This window comes from Nematostella vectensis, chromosome 10, assembly GCF_932526225.1.
Source record: "Nematostella vectensis chromosome 10, jaNemVect1.1, whole genome shotgun sequence".
NCBI classification, from domain to species: domain Eukaryota; kingdom Metazoa; phylum Cnidaria; class Anthozoa; order Actiniaria; family Edwardsiidae; genus Nematostella; species Nematostella vectensis.
Genome location: NC_064043.1, coordinates 13,455,858 through 13,471,331, shown reverse-complemented (window position 1 = coordinate 13,471,331; position 15,474 = coordinate 13,455,858). Strand labels below are relative to the sequence as shown.

Sequence of the window (15,474 nt, the reverse complement as noted above, 5' to 3'; positions counted from 1 at the left end):
AGAGGTCTCTTTTCCTAGCGAACGCAAGCACAGCGAAATACAGAGAAAAGAGGCCTCTGCTAGCAGGGAACGCGACTTCTTACAGGAGCCCGCAATTACGATCACGTCACTCCTGTTCTGCGTACCTTACACTGGCTACCCATCAGAGAAAGAATAGATTTTAAACTCTTTCTTTTAACTTTTAAATCCCTAAATAAAACTTCTCCAGCCTATATGAAAGACCTTTTAAGTCTCTATAAACCAAAGCCCAGTCTTCGTTCTTCAAATAAGTCTCTTTTAGCACAACCCTCTTTTTTCCGTGAGTGCACCAGCTTCTCACAAGAACTACGGAATTTTTTAATCCAAGATCAAGACCTTCCTTTTTAAACGTGTCTTTGACAATTGATTCCTAATGATTTTATTATCTTAGGTATGGAACTACGGAATTGTAAAGAAGAGTATGTTTGAATCCAAGATCAAGACCTTCCTTTTTAAACGTGTCTTTGACAATTGATTCCTAATGATTTTATTATCTTAGGTATGGAACTACGGAATTGTAAAGAAGAGAATTTTTGAATCCAAGATCAAGACCTTCCTTTTTAAACGTGTCTTTGACAATTCATTCCTAATGATTTTATTATCTTAGGTATGGAACTACGGAATTGTAAAGAAGAGTATGTTTAAATCCAAGATCAAGACCTTCCTTTTTAAACGTGTCTTTGACAATTGATTCCTAATGATTTTATTATCTTAGGTATGTATCTATATTATTATTTTATTATATTGTTTTAGCTGTTCGTAACCTTTTAATCTGCACCCTCACATGTCTCTATGTCAAATCAAGGTACCTCTCCCCCCTCATTCGAAATCACAATTCCTCCAACTGCAATCCCACTCGCCTCTCATTTATTTATTCGAACCACTGGCACCCCATAAGTATTGGCAGGTAATGTTGCACGGAAGCATTTTTTTTCTGCAACTTGCAACTCATTAATTTCCAGAGGGGGGGGGGGGGGGTAAAGTGCTCTTTTTTGTTAACAGTTACTGTATTTATCTTTTTCCAGGGGGTATGGAATTCCAGAGGGGTGGGGGGTCATACCTCCGACCCCCTCAATAGGGGGGGGGGGGGGGGGGGGGTATGGATATTTTCTGGAACTACACAATCCGAACAAAATGCTAATCGAACACATGCGAACTGTAATCGCTCGGTGCATTCGCGTTTTTTTTTTTTGTGAGCTCGATTTCCGAACTAATGCGAACTCAAAACCAATCGAACGGTTTTGGAAACATCACATAAGCCATCATTTCGATAAGTAACTTTAGATAGCCGTTGTAGCCTTTCACAAACGCGCCAAGGGTTAAGTTCATTAGACGTTTTGCCTTTATGGAATGCTTTTATTTTTAACTGTTGCGCGCTTGTCAACTTGGATTAATATCATGGAAACCGTGATCGGTTATGGTGATTGTGTTCGATTATTGAACGTTCGATTGATTACGCTGGGTAGATTGTGACAATAAAAGCACATTACAGAGATATTACAATACATTGGTTATAAGATAGTATAGCTCTTTCAGGTAATTTGAACGTTCTGTTACAAATTTAGTGGTTTCTAAAAGTGTTGCCAGTGTTTGGCTTATAATTGATTCTGCTGAAATTTATGCCCGAAGGAGGATCCCATGACACTTCCCCCCCCCCCCCACCCTTTTGCCCCCCCCCCCACCACCACCACCAGCACACAAAAAAACATAAAACAACAAAAACTTCAACAAAACAACAACAACAACAACAAACGGAAGCTCAATTAGTCGTCAAACTACCATTAGGTATATCTAACAACTAGAAACAATTGAGTTCTAATTCAACAAACAGCGGCGTAGCCAGGATTTTTAATAGGAGGGGACCCAAAAGGCCATTTCAAGGCATTTTTTTCCTGTATTTTAGATGATGTCTCATACATTTACTGTATTTTTGGCTGCTAGAAGGGGGGGCCCGGGCCCCCTGGGCCCCCCTGGCTACGCCCCTGACAAAATATCCAGCGATACTCAAATGTCTGATGTCTAGCTTTCTTTGCAAACAACATGCATCTCGGAAGATAATTTGACATTTTCGATCGCACGTTGATTTGTTTCCATAAGATCGCAAACGACCGCCGGCGAGCTGGTACTACTTGCACGACTGTGCGCGCGACATGTCCATCTTTTCCGATAGTCTCTAGCTCACATCACGCGCACTTTCTTTGTGTAGAAATATTTCGTGAAATCTAAAGTTTTAATCTCTGTAACTGCAACCACACTGGGCGTAAGCCCTACCCACGAGGTCAAAAGGAGACTAATTCCACACCGAGAAGTAATATGGCTATAATTAACACCACGGGAACGTGTAAGGTATCTTCGGCAGAGCGTCTGTTTTGAGATCCCGTAACAACCTTTGGATGTTTCGATACTAGGGGGCATTTCTCATAATATTTCAAGGTAAACCTCTCAGAATACCTTTCTTTTTGTCCGCGTCGTCTCCCCCAGTCGACGTCAGAACACTGGGGAGAATCTAATAACAGTATCGCGTTAGTTTCTTTGTCATGCCAAGCACAGTTCACTCGGAGTGTCACGCTGTTACGGAGCAAGACAAAATGACCAAATTTGTAAGCCTTTCCGAGACATCTGTATTCAACATCTTTCTTACCACAAATATCTGCATATTGAACTTTAAACAGCGTTTGCGTTTTATCAAGACCACACCCAGCCTGAATCCACGAACGGCAACTACTTGTATCAGCGGTTCTCCACGTAAGATGGTTTCCGCTATTGAGAATATCACAGTCTTTTATCGGAAGAGAGGGAAGCTGCGGTTTAATAATAATTTTCTCAATATTTCGCCCCCACTTAGGGTAATCGTCTTGTAAATAGATGTAGAATTGAGAACAAAAACGTTTTAGTACCTCCATTTGGTAATACTCATTATACGTCCTTCCGTTTCTCACCATTGGTTCGCTCTGAGACAAACGATAAACTAAAACCCTATCATTGACAGTATTAGTAAAACCCAGCCGCGAGATCCTGTCCCGACAGCCATTATCAAATCGGCTGACAACCATGTAATCATCGAAATAGAATCTGACCCGACCTGAACCAGGCCAACGATCCTCCAGACCAATATGACCACATTCTTGAGGCAGGGACGAATCACCGAACCTCTCTTTGCATTCGAATAATCCGTACGGCGGGATTGAGATGCTTGTAGCCTGCACATCTATCGTGTTAATCCCATTCTGATTTGATTCCTCTATCCATCTGCCGCGGAGTTGTCTCGGAAATGTACACTTACCCCCAGGGCTTACTCGAGGCGGGGCAGCTGTGGTTTTGCTCTTGAGGTGCAAAGTATACGGTTCGCGATGCTTGTCATTTCGCGACATCTCGCATGTGAGGTCATTAAATAAATCGAGCTTAAATTCGCCGGCTTTGATTTTAGTATATTTTAAGCACTTAATCCCTGTACCTCTGAACTCGAATCGCCAACGAGGCCTTTGAGCCGCGATGATATATTTGAAGTTGTTATCTTCCCAAGGCTTGCTCAAGCATCGTAGATGAAGTTCGTATGGGTGCTGAAAAGGCAACGGCGAGTTCGTACAGTTGTTGTCCCCTTGCAGGTCAATATAAATACCTTCTTGGCTAAGACAATTAGATTCTAGCAACCCGTAAGCACCATTGTACTTGCAGTCTCTGGAACCGTCATACACACGAGTTACATCAAATGCTCCTTGTAATTCGGACGGACAGTCAGCTAGTGCATTGAAACGATCAGAAATCAATAGCGTCATTGTCAAATAATTTTGGGAGCACAAATCATCCCCGAAATTTTTCGTCCCATTGCCTAATCCATAGGATACAACGTTCTCTCCTCGTTGAACACATTGGATACACGAATAAAGTAAACTCTGTCCTGGATATGTTTCTTCAATAGAAATTATAAATTGATTATTTTTGTTCTTAGTTTCATTGAGACATCGAAGTGTCCTCTGAGATAGTTTGACAACAGTGTCCGACTCTGAATTAAAACCAAACTGGTCTATAATAATACTGGACTTTTCCACTGTCCATTCAAACTGTGAACGTCCTAGAAATGCAAGCACATTCGAAGGATCTCGCTCTTCCCATGGCCGTAACGGGAACCGTTCTCCCGAACTCCATTTACAAACAGTAATCGAGTCGCCGACACACCGAAGATATTCGGGAAAGTTGCAGAAGTTAGTCGATCCCTCGGTTGAATTGATAATTTTGGTATCGGCGATTTGAGGACGCCATAAGATTACCAGAATGAAACTCCATTGAAAAGCATTTAAAGAGGAGCATCTAGTAGCAGTGAGCCCCATTGAAGACAACTCGTTCGCGTGCTTTCACAAAACGCATTGTCAATACATCATCGAGCATTTACACCGACAGATTTATAAACGACCCTCACCTGCATATCAAGTAGGCATTGGAGCGCTTCATTTGAAAGTCAAATTTTTGACCCGTGTCATAAAAACACGAGAAACCCAGCTTGCCAGCAAACACAGCCTTGGTTTAAGACTTAGGTGGTAATAATAAAGTATTGTACTTTTAAGTGATCTTTCCGGTAAACATTCCTTGAACTTGTTCGCGTTCTGTTCGCGAAATTGTGGCTATTCAACTAGTTTTTCATTTGTAGTTATTTTTGGTTAAAATTACATCCCATAAAATTCATTATGGATCTAAAGCTATCCATTATGTTAGTTCCTGAAATAGGTATTTATCCTTTTTTATAGAGATACGAAGATCTGATAAATGTAGCGGATTAAAGTTGCGGGTACATATTCATACGAACTCTAAAATATAATAAATTTTCTTATTGATTAGTTTTCTTATTGGACAATTAAAAATCTGAGTAACAAATTGGTATATGCTGCGTGTGTTTTTTTCGCGTGAATTCAGACATTGCCAAAAAATAGAGGTGGATTATCTGGGCTTTTGTACCCGTAGTTCTTTAGCATAAGAAGGACAAAAATGATGACCTATATAAAATAAATAAAAAGGATTTCGATTTTTAGGAGCCACATCAAATATCTAGTCTTGAAAGGGATTTGTTAGTTTCATCTTTCTTAACATTAAAATGTTACACACGATCAGTGACACGATTTTAAAACTTCCCCAATCTACTTATCTTTATATCGGTCAATTAACGAGTTTTTACTGCAAAAGCCGCGGCAGATAAGAAGGGAAAAAAACATAAAGGAGTAATAAAGACCAAGGGCCGCCTTGGACTTCCGTCACTTGCAATATTGCTTTATTGAAGAGACAATTTGGGGCTCATTTCGTTATTGCACAAGCTTGAATATTGGAAGGAAATGAGTGCAGCTGTATCAAATTTTCATAAGGCGGTGTTTGTGGATGAGCGCCCAAATTGTAAAGCACAGCAGATTACTAAAACAAAATATTTTCAAAATTACGCAAAACTCAAAGGTAGCACTGTATTTTTAGAAAAACCCTTAGACGTTAGATCATGAAACTAGACCCGTGTAAACTGAAAGCGAGTTTTAATATTAATATGCATCCTGCTTTCCTCTTATTTGATCAAAGAAACAACTATGGTTTAGGAATATGGCAAAAACAATCTACAGTATCAATGCTAAGATCTCGCGATTACACATCCGCTACGGAAATGTTGTTTTTGAAGCTCTTCGTAGGGGCGTAGTCAGGATGCTTGTAACTGTAACTACTTTCCGCAATAAAATATATGCAAAAGATATTATTTCAGCTTAAAAGTAAATCAATTTAAATCGCTCAGAAATTCAATACATGCGACAATAAAAGTGTTTCCATTTGATAACTAAATCATGAAAACATGTAAAAAAAAACTATAGTTATTCCATTAATGACACAAGATATTTCAATTTCCAAAATAAAACCCAAACAATGTCTAGATCTTTAAGGGGTGCACAGACGAGATACAGTACACCAGAACCACAGGGAGCCCAAGGGTGCACAGATGAGATACATTACGCCAGAACCACAGGGACCCCAGTGCGATAAAAAACAAGAAATGGAAAAGTTTAAATCATCCAGGGGTGGATATTTCAATTTCCAAAATAAAACCCAAACAATTTCTAGATCTTTAAGGGGTGCACAGACGAGATACAGTACACCAGAACCACAGGGAGCCCAAGGGTGCACAGATGAGATACATTACGCCAGAACCACAGGGACCCCAGTGCGATGAAAAACAAGAAATGGAAAAGTTTAAATCATCCAGGGCCGGATATTTCAATTTCCAAAATAAAACCCAAACAATGTCTAGATCTTTAAGGGGTGCACAGACGAGATACAGAACACCAGAACCACAGGGAGCCCAAGGGTGCACAGACGAGATACAGTACACCAGAACCACAGGGAGCCCAAGGGTGCACAGACGAGATACAGTACACCAGAACCACAGGGAGCCGAAGGGTGCACAGACGAGAGGGCCGGGTTCCTAGAAAGCGAATTAACGCTAACCCAGGGACCCTTTTATCCAATCAAATGTCGAGATAGCCGTATTTATTCCTGGGTTAGCGCTAACCTTTCCCAGGAACAGGCCGGCGTTAAATTTGTGTTGAGCGGGAATGGTTAGGAATACGTTTGGTACGAGAGTTTAGCAAAGACGACGGTAACGATGACGGAATTTAAACCAGCACGTGGAAATGCGTTCTTTCAAGGCACATGTCAGCCGATTTTTCTAAATAACATGTATCAGATTGTATTAGATGGGCTATCTGTGTCTTCGTTTAGGAAAGCGGCTTACTCATGAGATAGTCTACCCTGGAAACCAGAGGCTCGAGTTCTTTTTGTGGCATACGTGAGTAAAAAGCCATAGCACAGTGACTAGGTATAGATGGGCTTGCGAATAGAACCTCAGAGCGCATGTTGTTGATGGTTTTCAGATGCAAAGCGGAACAGGTGTCATCATTAGAAAAGGGGTTTCCCCCTGCCCGATTTTTGACTTGTTACAGTACTTGTAAACTAACCAGAGCTTGGACAATTAGGAGGTCTGATTTCTATTTTTTTTATCCAGTCGATATTTTACATATATTTTAATGAAAAAGGCTGTATGTAATTGTAATCTATGTATGTTGGTGTGTCAAATAAATGATGAATGAATAAAAAGACAAAAAGTAGTTTATCCAAAGGGGGGATCCAAATAGGAGATCCAAAAGGGGTCCAGGTTGTGTTTACCCCCGTAAAACTCTGCTCACCAGGTAGATACTTCATAAAGACATTTACCAGTACCTCGGCTCAAATGGGGAATACCGCTGATTCCCATTTCCATTATTCCCCACTCCTGGTTTTGTTGACGCCCATTTGTAGTGCCGCTGGCCACACACATTAGTCTATTCACAAGTCTGAGCAATGTGACCCCAAGACAAGACCAGATGCCGAGTGATGTGGCCTCGTAGGATGCTTTATCCTACTAATTCTATGTAATGAAACTAGCACACTCCATGATGACTCGAATAAGACATATTGACGTTCTAACTTAAGTGCCCTTTTACTGAGATCAAAGAGTTCACAGCAAATAGCACGCAACTCCCGTAGGTGTGGTTATATTGGTCGCCAAGACAGGTTCCATAGAGAGTATCTCCCTCACGAAATTCGTATTGCGCGTAATTGCGCTTATGTAATAAGTGAAATTGGGTAGTACCAAAAAGAATCACTCCTGCCCCTTCCTAGGGGTCACCTAGAAATCGGACCATTAGGAGGTCTTTCAGTGCAAAGTTGAAATCTTCCCCGTTCAGCAAAAGCACGTTGAAATGGTTATCTTGAAGAAATAGTTTTCCTTTTCTGTGTCTTTTTCTGCTATTAGATCAAGTGGAAAGAATAGCAAATCACTTCTTCGGTGGTTCTATCTCGCTTTGTAATATTGCAAAGCGCGAAAGCAATTTCCTACCTACTTTTTCTTTCTCTCAATTATGCAACGTTGGTCAATAATTTTCGAAATAGTGACCAATAAGGAATATTGTATTGGTTTTTTCGCCGCATGAACATTATTATAGCGGCTGGAGTTAGTCTGCTTAGCAACCGCTTTTAGCGGCGCCTAACCAGACTAGGCTGGAGTGAACACTCTATATAAAATAAAATGTGGTTCTGCCCTGGGGCGATTGTTGTTATAGCACATTTATTTTGAATGCAAAAGAAACCTGACTTTCGTATATCAATCACGACCAATATTCGCTCATTGTCTCCTTAAAAGCGCATTTTTGCGGTGAATAAGTGCTCAGAAGGTTAAGTATTCAATTCCGGTGCATATAAAATATACTTTCATAAGATTTCTTCATGCTCAACTAAGGTTTTTCCCTTTTAAAGTTTCAGGTTTTTTATTATATACTAAAACTCTACCTATTCTTCAAGGTATGTTTCAAGGTTTAATCCCGTAGTTGATAGAAGTCCGTTAAGAAAATATGCGCATCTCGATAAGAGTGCACTTCAGAAAAAAGAAGAAGTAGAGAGCAAAGCGCTTACTGGCAAAGCACAATTTCGCCAAGCCGCTTCCTATTCTCATTAGATATCATGACAGAGTTAAGGACCCGACGATTAAGAATAGTTGCCCTATAAATAGGGCCTTGGGGATTTGCCAGACTATGCCCACCCTACTTCGGTACAGAGCCAAGGAGAGGTGGAGAAACAGAGGTGAAGAAAGGCCGAGAAAACGTTGCAGACTTTCGCAAGGTAAGAGTTTTCGTTGTTGTTCACTATTCTTCGAATGGGCTGGTCTAAATTCGAAGCACATCCTAATAAAAGCGTAAGAGTTAGGTTCGGAGAGGGCTCGGGCTTGTCACGAACACTAAAGAGGCTATGGTTACACAGTACCGTTCAAATGTTTCGAGACTTGAAAACAACGATCGCTAGGGTTTTTAGCCAAGAGAAATAGAAATATAACAAGAGGCAACTAAAAAGGATTCGCTTACTCAGAAGGCAGGAGAGATTTTGGATTATAAGGAGAAATAATTTATTTGCCGAGTTCGATATTCAACATTAATTGGGGATTCATTTGTGTATATTTTATAAAGAAATCGTTGACAAAGTATCCTAATCCCGTGATTTGATAGAGAATCCAGTCATCAAACAGGTCCCCCTTCCCAAGTGAAAATTTTGATTAAAGTTGTTCATTGCGCAGTCATTTGAAACTTGGCTGTCCCTGGTTCAAATCAGCATTTACACTCGTTTCCAGTCCACCATGTGCATTTCGTTTTTACGAGTCGCAACTGTGTTTTGTTGGACGTCAATCATGACTTTTGAATTCTTCCGATTCTGCATTCACAGCTCTAGATCGATCACAACCAAAACAACATAAAAGTAGAACACCTTTTTTGCAAAGCCAGCAATTAAATTAAGTTCAAATTGTTTCTAAGCTTTGTGTTGTTGTTGATTTAGTGTGTTGACAACACAGTGTGATAATACTAAATTCAGTTTAATTTAATTTGGCCGAAAAGTTTGGCAACCGGCGCATAAGTTTACACAAGCCGGAATCGATTGAGATAAGCCGCTCGGGCGGACTGGAAATGAGTGACTTCTCTGTTATCGATAATTACCACTAAAATACGTGAAGTTTAAATTAGGTCTTTTTCAAAGTTCATCATCTAACCTCCTTCTTCTGTTAGCTAAAATAACATTCAGTACGGTCTTTGAATGGATTTGTTGACAGAAAGGAATTTCTAAAAATGTTCCTAACACCAAGTTCTGGGTTGCACACCTGAATGTTATTTTAGGCGCAGTTCAAAGCGAAGCTTTTGTAATACATGTGGACCTAGATTTAAGCTTTACAAATAATGGTCGTTACAAATAGAGCTTTGAATCTAGGTCAAAAAGCAGTTCAATAAAACAGCTACCCCAAGATCGTGGCTTGGATCGCTACGACGACTTTGTTATTTGTTTCAATTAATATGGAATGACAAATTTTGTGAAGAAATCGGCTAGATTCAACATTTTATCTCCCAAATTCATTGAAGAAAATCACAACTAACAACAGCTTTCCAAGCTGATAGATATAGATTTATACTCACTATTCCTATTTTTTTAAGAAAGCAATAGAGAATTGATGCAGACAATAAATTAGGCAAAGATAATAACCGAATTCAGTATCACCACAGTTGTGTGGGTATACATCTCTGGTCTGCTTTCTTTCTCTAACCAAAAACAAGTAGCGAATTGGAAACGAGAAACATAAGTTGCACGTGTGACTGAAAACGAGAGTAAAGGCTCTTTGTCAATAGACCTAGCAACGTTCGTGTTTCTCATTCATCCCATTTCTGAGAACGACTTAGCATAATTTTTCCAAAATTAAAACGTCTCTTGGTCTTCAAACAATGGGCGGAAGATGAGCAATTGGTTTGATATCTTCTCTTTTTGTTATCGCAGACGATGGTGTCCAAGCTAATCTTGTTGTGCCTCCCGTTTTGTCTGGGGTTGTCAGCGCAAATCGACTTGGACCTGTCTGATCTACAAGGAGATTCAAAAGCCGCAGACACATTTTATATTCGTGACGTGGAACACCCAGTTCTTGGCCCGTCAAACTGCCAATTTAGCGAGATCAAAAGATGCAACAAAAAGTTTAAAGATAATTTTCATAACATCGGAACAGTGCGCAACCAAGGGAACCACACCGTATACTGCAATGGTGTTCAGGTAACACAAGTCGCACGACATGCAAGCAATTACCCTGCTAGAAACATAGGCATAGAGACAACAGTACTCAGCAATCTGATGTTAAACAAACTAAGCGATATGCGATGAAGACGCCTAATAAGGGGTGGGGTACGTCCCTTCCCTCTCCCAAAGAAAGAATTGGCAACTATGCAGCTCTAAAACATTAATCCTTCAGCTGTTCCCTCCGTTACAGCCATCTAGTGTCTTAACCATACATCTATAAGTGGGCGTGGAGCCCAAGCTGCTCATGTATACTATTTAAAGGGATCGTTTCTTTCTAGAGTTTCGTCACGTGTTTGACAAGAAGTAACTGTCGCGGACCGTTTATCGGGAACTATAGTTATGTCGTGCTTCAACACGCGATGATGGACAAGAAGCTGAACATATGCCCCCATCACCGATACGGCAAGCTTAAAACCAGGCTCAAAGGCAAGACCTTCAATTTATTGAATTTATCTAGCTATATAATCAAAATATTCGGTTCGGTTGATTGGTGATTAAGTATGTACTATCACAAAATCGAGCAAGAGAAAAAAGAAATAAATTAACATGTGCAAGAGGTCAAATGCCCCCAGAATCCATAACTCAATCTTCCTTAAATACCTTTCTTATTTTGGGTAGAGGATGCCCTTAGGGAAACTTATCACATCAGGCTAGACAACGCTAAGAAATCGATACTAAATGGTGTCAGATGACACCGAAGACATCATCCAATGACAACGTCACGATAAAAACAATTGAAAGTCTCCATTAGCCAATCAATCACCATCACGATTAAAAGGCTCCATTGTAATCCAAAACAGTGCACATGCAAAGAAAAAGTAGTTCATTTTTATGTTTTTTTTTTTCAGCCGTTGAAGAAAAACACAAGTTGATAGACAGCATAAGTAAGTATTAGAATGGGTGAAGGCTATCTCTATGAGAGAGGGAGGGTGTTTAGCCGGGAAGGGACCTGTAAATCACACACAAAAAAAGCCCAGATAAGAGCGTATTCACACCCGGATCAACAGAGACCAGATAAGGCCGTATTCACGCACTGATCAACAGAGACCAGATAAGGGCGTATTCACACACTGATCAACAGATACCAGATAATGGCGTATTCACACACTGATCAACAGAGGCCAGATAAAAGCGTATTCACAAACTGATCAACATAGACAAGATAAGGGCGTATTCACATACTGATCAACCGAGAACAGAAAAGGGCGTTATCACAAACTGATCAACATAGACCAGATAAGGGCGTATTCACATACTGATCAACAGAGAACAGATAAGGGCGTATTCACACACTAATAAGCAAAGACCAGATAAGGGCGTATTCACACACTGATCAACAGATACCAGATAATGGCGTATTCACACACTGATCAACAGAGGCCAGATAAAAGCGTATTTACAAACTGATCAACATAGACAAGATAAGGGCGTATTCACATACTGATCAACCGAGAACAGATAAGGGCGTTATCACAAACTGATCAACATAGACCAGATAAGGGCGTATTCACATACTGATCAACAGAGAACAGATAAGGGCGTATTCACACACTAATAAGCAGAGACCAGATAAGGGCGTATTCACACACTGATCAACAGAGACTAGATAAGGGCGTATTAACACACTGATCAACAGAGACCAGATAAGGGCGTATTCACACACTGATCAACAAAGACTAGATAAGGGCGTATTCACACACTGATCAACAGAGACCAGTTAAGGGCGTACTCACACACTGATCAACAGAGACTAGATAAGGGCGTATTAACACACTGATCAACAGAGACCTGATAAGGGCGTATTCACACACTGATCAACAGAGACCAGATAAGGGCGTATTAACACACTGATCAAGAGAGACCAGATAAGGGCGTATTCACACCCGGATCAACAGAGACCAGATAAGGGCGTATTCACACACTGATCAGCAGAGACCAGATAAGGGCGTATTAACACACTGATCAACAGAGACCAGATAAGGGCGTATTCACACACTGATCAACAAAGACTAGATAAGGGCGTATTCACACACTGATCAACAGAGACCAGTTAAGGGCGTATTTACACACTGATCAACAAAGACCAGATAAGGGCGTATTCACATACTGATCAACAGAGAACAGATAAGGGCGTATTCACACACTAATAAGCAAAGACCAGATAAGGGCGTATTCACACACTGATCAACAGATACCAGATAATGGCGTATTCACACACTGATCAACAGAGGCCAGATAAAAGCGTATTCACAAACTGATCAACATAGACAAGATAAGGGCGTATTCACATACTGATCAACCGAGAACAGATAAGGGCGTTATCACAAACTGATCAACATAGACCAGATAAGGGCGTATTCACATACTAATCAACAGAGAACAGATAAGGGCGTATTCACACACTAATAAGCAGAGACCAGATAAGGGCGTATTCACACACTTATCAACAAAGACCAGATAAGGGCGTATTCACACAATAATCAACAGAGACCAGATAAGGGCGTATTCACATACTGATCAACCGAGAACAGATAAGGCCGTACTCACGCACTGATCAACAGAGACCAGATAAGGGGGTATTCACACACTGATCAACAGAGGCCAGATAAGGCCGTATTCACACACTGATCAACAGAGGCCAGATAAGGGCGCATTCACACACTGATCAACAGAGACCAGATAAGGCCGTATTCACGCACTGATCAGTAGAGACCAGATAAGGGCGCATTCACACACTGATCAACAGAGACCAGATAATGGCGTATTCACACACTGATCAACAGAGGCCAGATAAGAGCGTATTCACAAACTGATCAACATAGACAAGATAAGGGCGTATTCACATACTGATCAACCGAGAACAGATAAGCGCGTACTCACACACTGATCAACAGAGACCAGATAAGGGCGTATTTACACACTGATCAACAGAGACTAGATAAGGGCGTATTAACACACTGATCAACAGAGACCAGATAAGGGCGTATTCACACACTGATCAACAGAGACCAGAAAAGGGCGTATTCACACACTGTTCAGCAGAGACCAGATAAGAGCGTATTTACACACTGATCAACAGAGACCAGATAAGGGCGTATTCACACACTGATCAACAGAGACCAGATAAGGGCGTATTCACACACTGATCAGCAGAGACCAGATAAGGGCGTATTCACACACTGATCAACAGAGACCAGATAAGGGCGTATTCACACACTGATCAGCAGAGACCAGATAAGGGCGTATTCACACCCTGATCAACAGAGACTAGATAAGGGCGTATTAACACACTGATCAACAGAGACCAGATAAGGGCGTATTCACACACTGATCAACAAAGACTAGATAAGGGCGTATTCACACACTGATCAACAGAGACCAGTTAAGGGCGTACTCACACACTGATCAACAGAGACTAGATAAGGGCGTTATCACAAACTGATCAACATAGACCAGATAAGGGCGTATTCACATACTGATCAACAGAGAACAGATAAGGGCGTATTCACACACTAATAAGCAGAGACCAGATAAGGGCGTATTCACACACTGATCAACAGAGACTAGATAAGGGCGTATTAACACACTGATCAACAGAGACCAGATAAGGGCGTATTCACACACTGATCAACAGAGACTAGATAAGGGCGTATTCACACACTGATCAGCAGAGACCAGATAAGGGCGTATTAACACACTGATCAACAGAGACCAGATAAGGGCGTATTCACACACTGATCAACAAAGACTAGATAAGGGCGTATTCACACACTGATCAACAGAGACCAGTTAAGGGCGTATTTACACACTGATCAACAAAGACCAGATAAGGGCTTATTCACATACTGATCAACAGAGACCAGAGAAGGGCGTATTCACATACTGATCAACAGAGAACAGGTAAGGGCGTATTCACACACTGATCAACAGAGACCAGATAAGAGCGTATTCACACTCTGATCAACAGAGACCAGATAAGTTTATGCCTCAATGGGCCGTTTATCAAATTATGGGTTTCCTGTGGAGTTTGAACGCGAAAGTGAGGCTTCGGCAGGTCGATGTTTGTTTACGGCCTCGAAAATAGCCCTGTGAGCTGTTCTTGCTTCAGAGGGAGGGAGGAGTGGCGATAGGAGGGGTGGCGGTGGGAACAAGAGTAGGGGATTTCTCTTATCTGCACAATTACCGGCCTCTGCTGATCACAGGTGAAGACGAAGACGACAACTGCTCTCTGAAGGTGCACAAGTCGTGCGTGGATCTGTTCACACAGAACATGAAGACGAACAGCAATATGTGTCAAGACGTCGAGAAGTTCATCACATGTTACGTGGTGTCGTCCAAGCTTTGCCGGGCCAAGATCGTTCAGCGCTTTGCACACTTGTGCGCTCAACTTGGCAAGCAGATGTTGAAAGCGAACGAGATTCACAAGGGGATGATGTGCTAGAGGGCCTGGAGACGAACTTTAACATTCCATCGATAGTAAACATGGGTTATTGGTGGGACACGATTTGACCAGGCGTCATTAAGAATTAAGAATACTATAATTAAGAAGATTAAGAATAACATCGCGAATGTATAGGGTATATCAAGAAATCTATGAAACATTAATAAATACAGATCGTTATTAGAATAAAGTGTTAAATTGTCTATGGAACTCATTTTGACATCTGCTGTGCACTTTGCTGAATAAATGGAATTGGTCACGAGACTCCAGCCAGTCTTTGTGTCGATTACCACGAGTCTACTTGGCCATCCGCATGATTGAGTCGATCCTTAACATAATCCAAGAGAAAAGACATTCAC

At 41.0% G+C, this 15,474-nt stretch overlaps 2 protein-coding genes across 2 annotated transcripts; one reads left to right on the top strand and one right to left on the bottom strand.

Moving 5' to 3' along the window:
* Positions 1 to 1,777: 1,777 nt before the first annotated feature.
* On the bottom strand, positions 1,778 to 4,634 carry LOC5502828. The gene has a single exon (XM_001623930.3). The coding sequence runs from the start codon at positions 4,344 to 4,346 to the stop codon at positions 2,298 to 2,300; it is 2,049 nt and encodes a 682-aa protein (XP_001623980.2). The 5' UTR covers positions 4,347 to 4,634; the 3' UTR covers positions 1,778 to 2,297.
* A 3,947-nt stretch (positions 4,635 to 8,581) lies between these two features.
* On the top strand, positions 8,582 to 15,379 carry LOC5502819. Its single transcript, XM_048733689.1, has 5 exons — positions 8,582 to 8,694; positions 10,384 to 10,650; positions 10,953 to 11,100; positions 11,523 to 11,558; positions 14,877 to 15,379. Exons 2-5 carry the CDS (start codon positions 10,387 to 10,389, stop codon positions 15,113 to 15,115), a joined length of 687 nt encoding a protein of 228 aa, XP_048589646.1. The 5' UTR covers positions 8,582 to 8,694; positions 10,384 to 10,386; the 3' UTR covers positions 15,116 to 15,379.
* The last annotated feature ends 95 nt before the right edge of the window (positions 15,380 to 15,474 follow it).

Excerpts from the sequence above, each read along its gene's own strand:
- LOC5502828 (XM_001623930.3), bottom strand. The coding sequence starts at position 4,346 with ATGGGGCTCACTGCTACTAGATGCTCCTCTTTAAATGCTTTTCAATGG.
- LOC5502819 (XM_048733689.1), top strand. The coding sequence starts at position 10,387 with ATGGTGTCCAAGCTAATCTTGTTGTGCCTCCCGTTTTGTCTGGGGTTG. Across the intron at positions 11,101-11,522 it reads GCTTAAAACCAGGCTCAAAG|CCGTTGAAGAAAAACACAAG; the intron begins GCAAGACCTTCA and ends TTTTTTTTTCAG. Across the intron at positions 11,559-14,876 it reads CAAGTTGATAGACAGCATAA|GTGAAGACGAAGACGACAAC; the intron begins GTAAGTATTAGA and ends TGCTGATCACAG.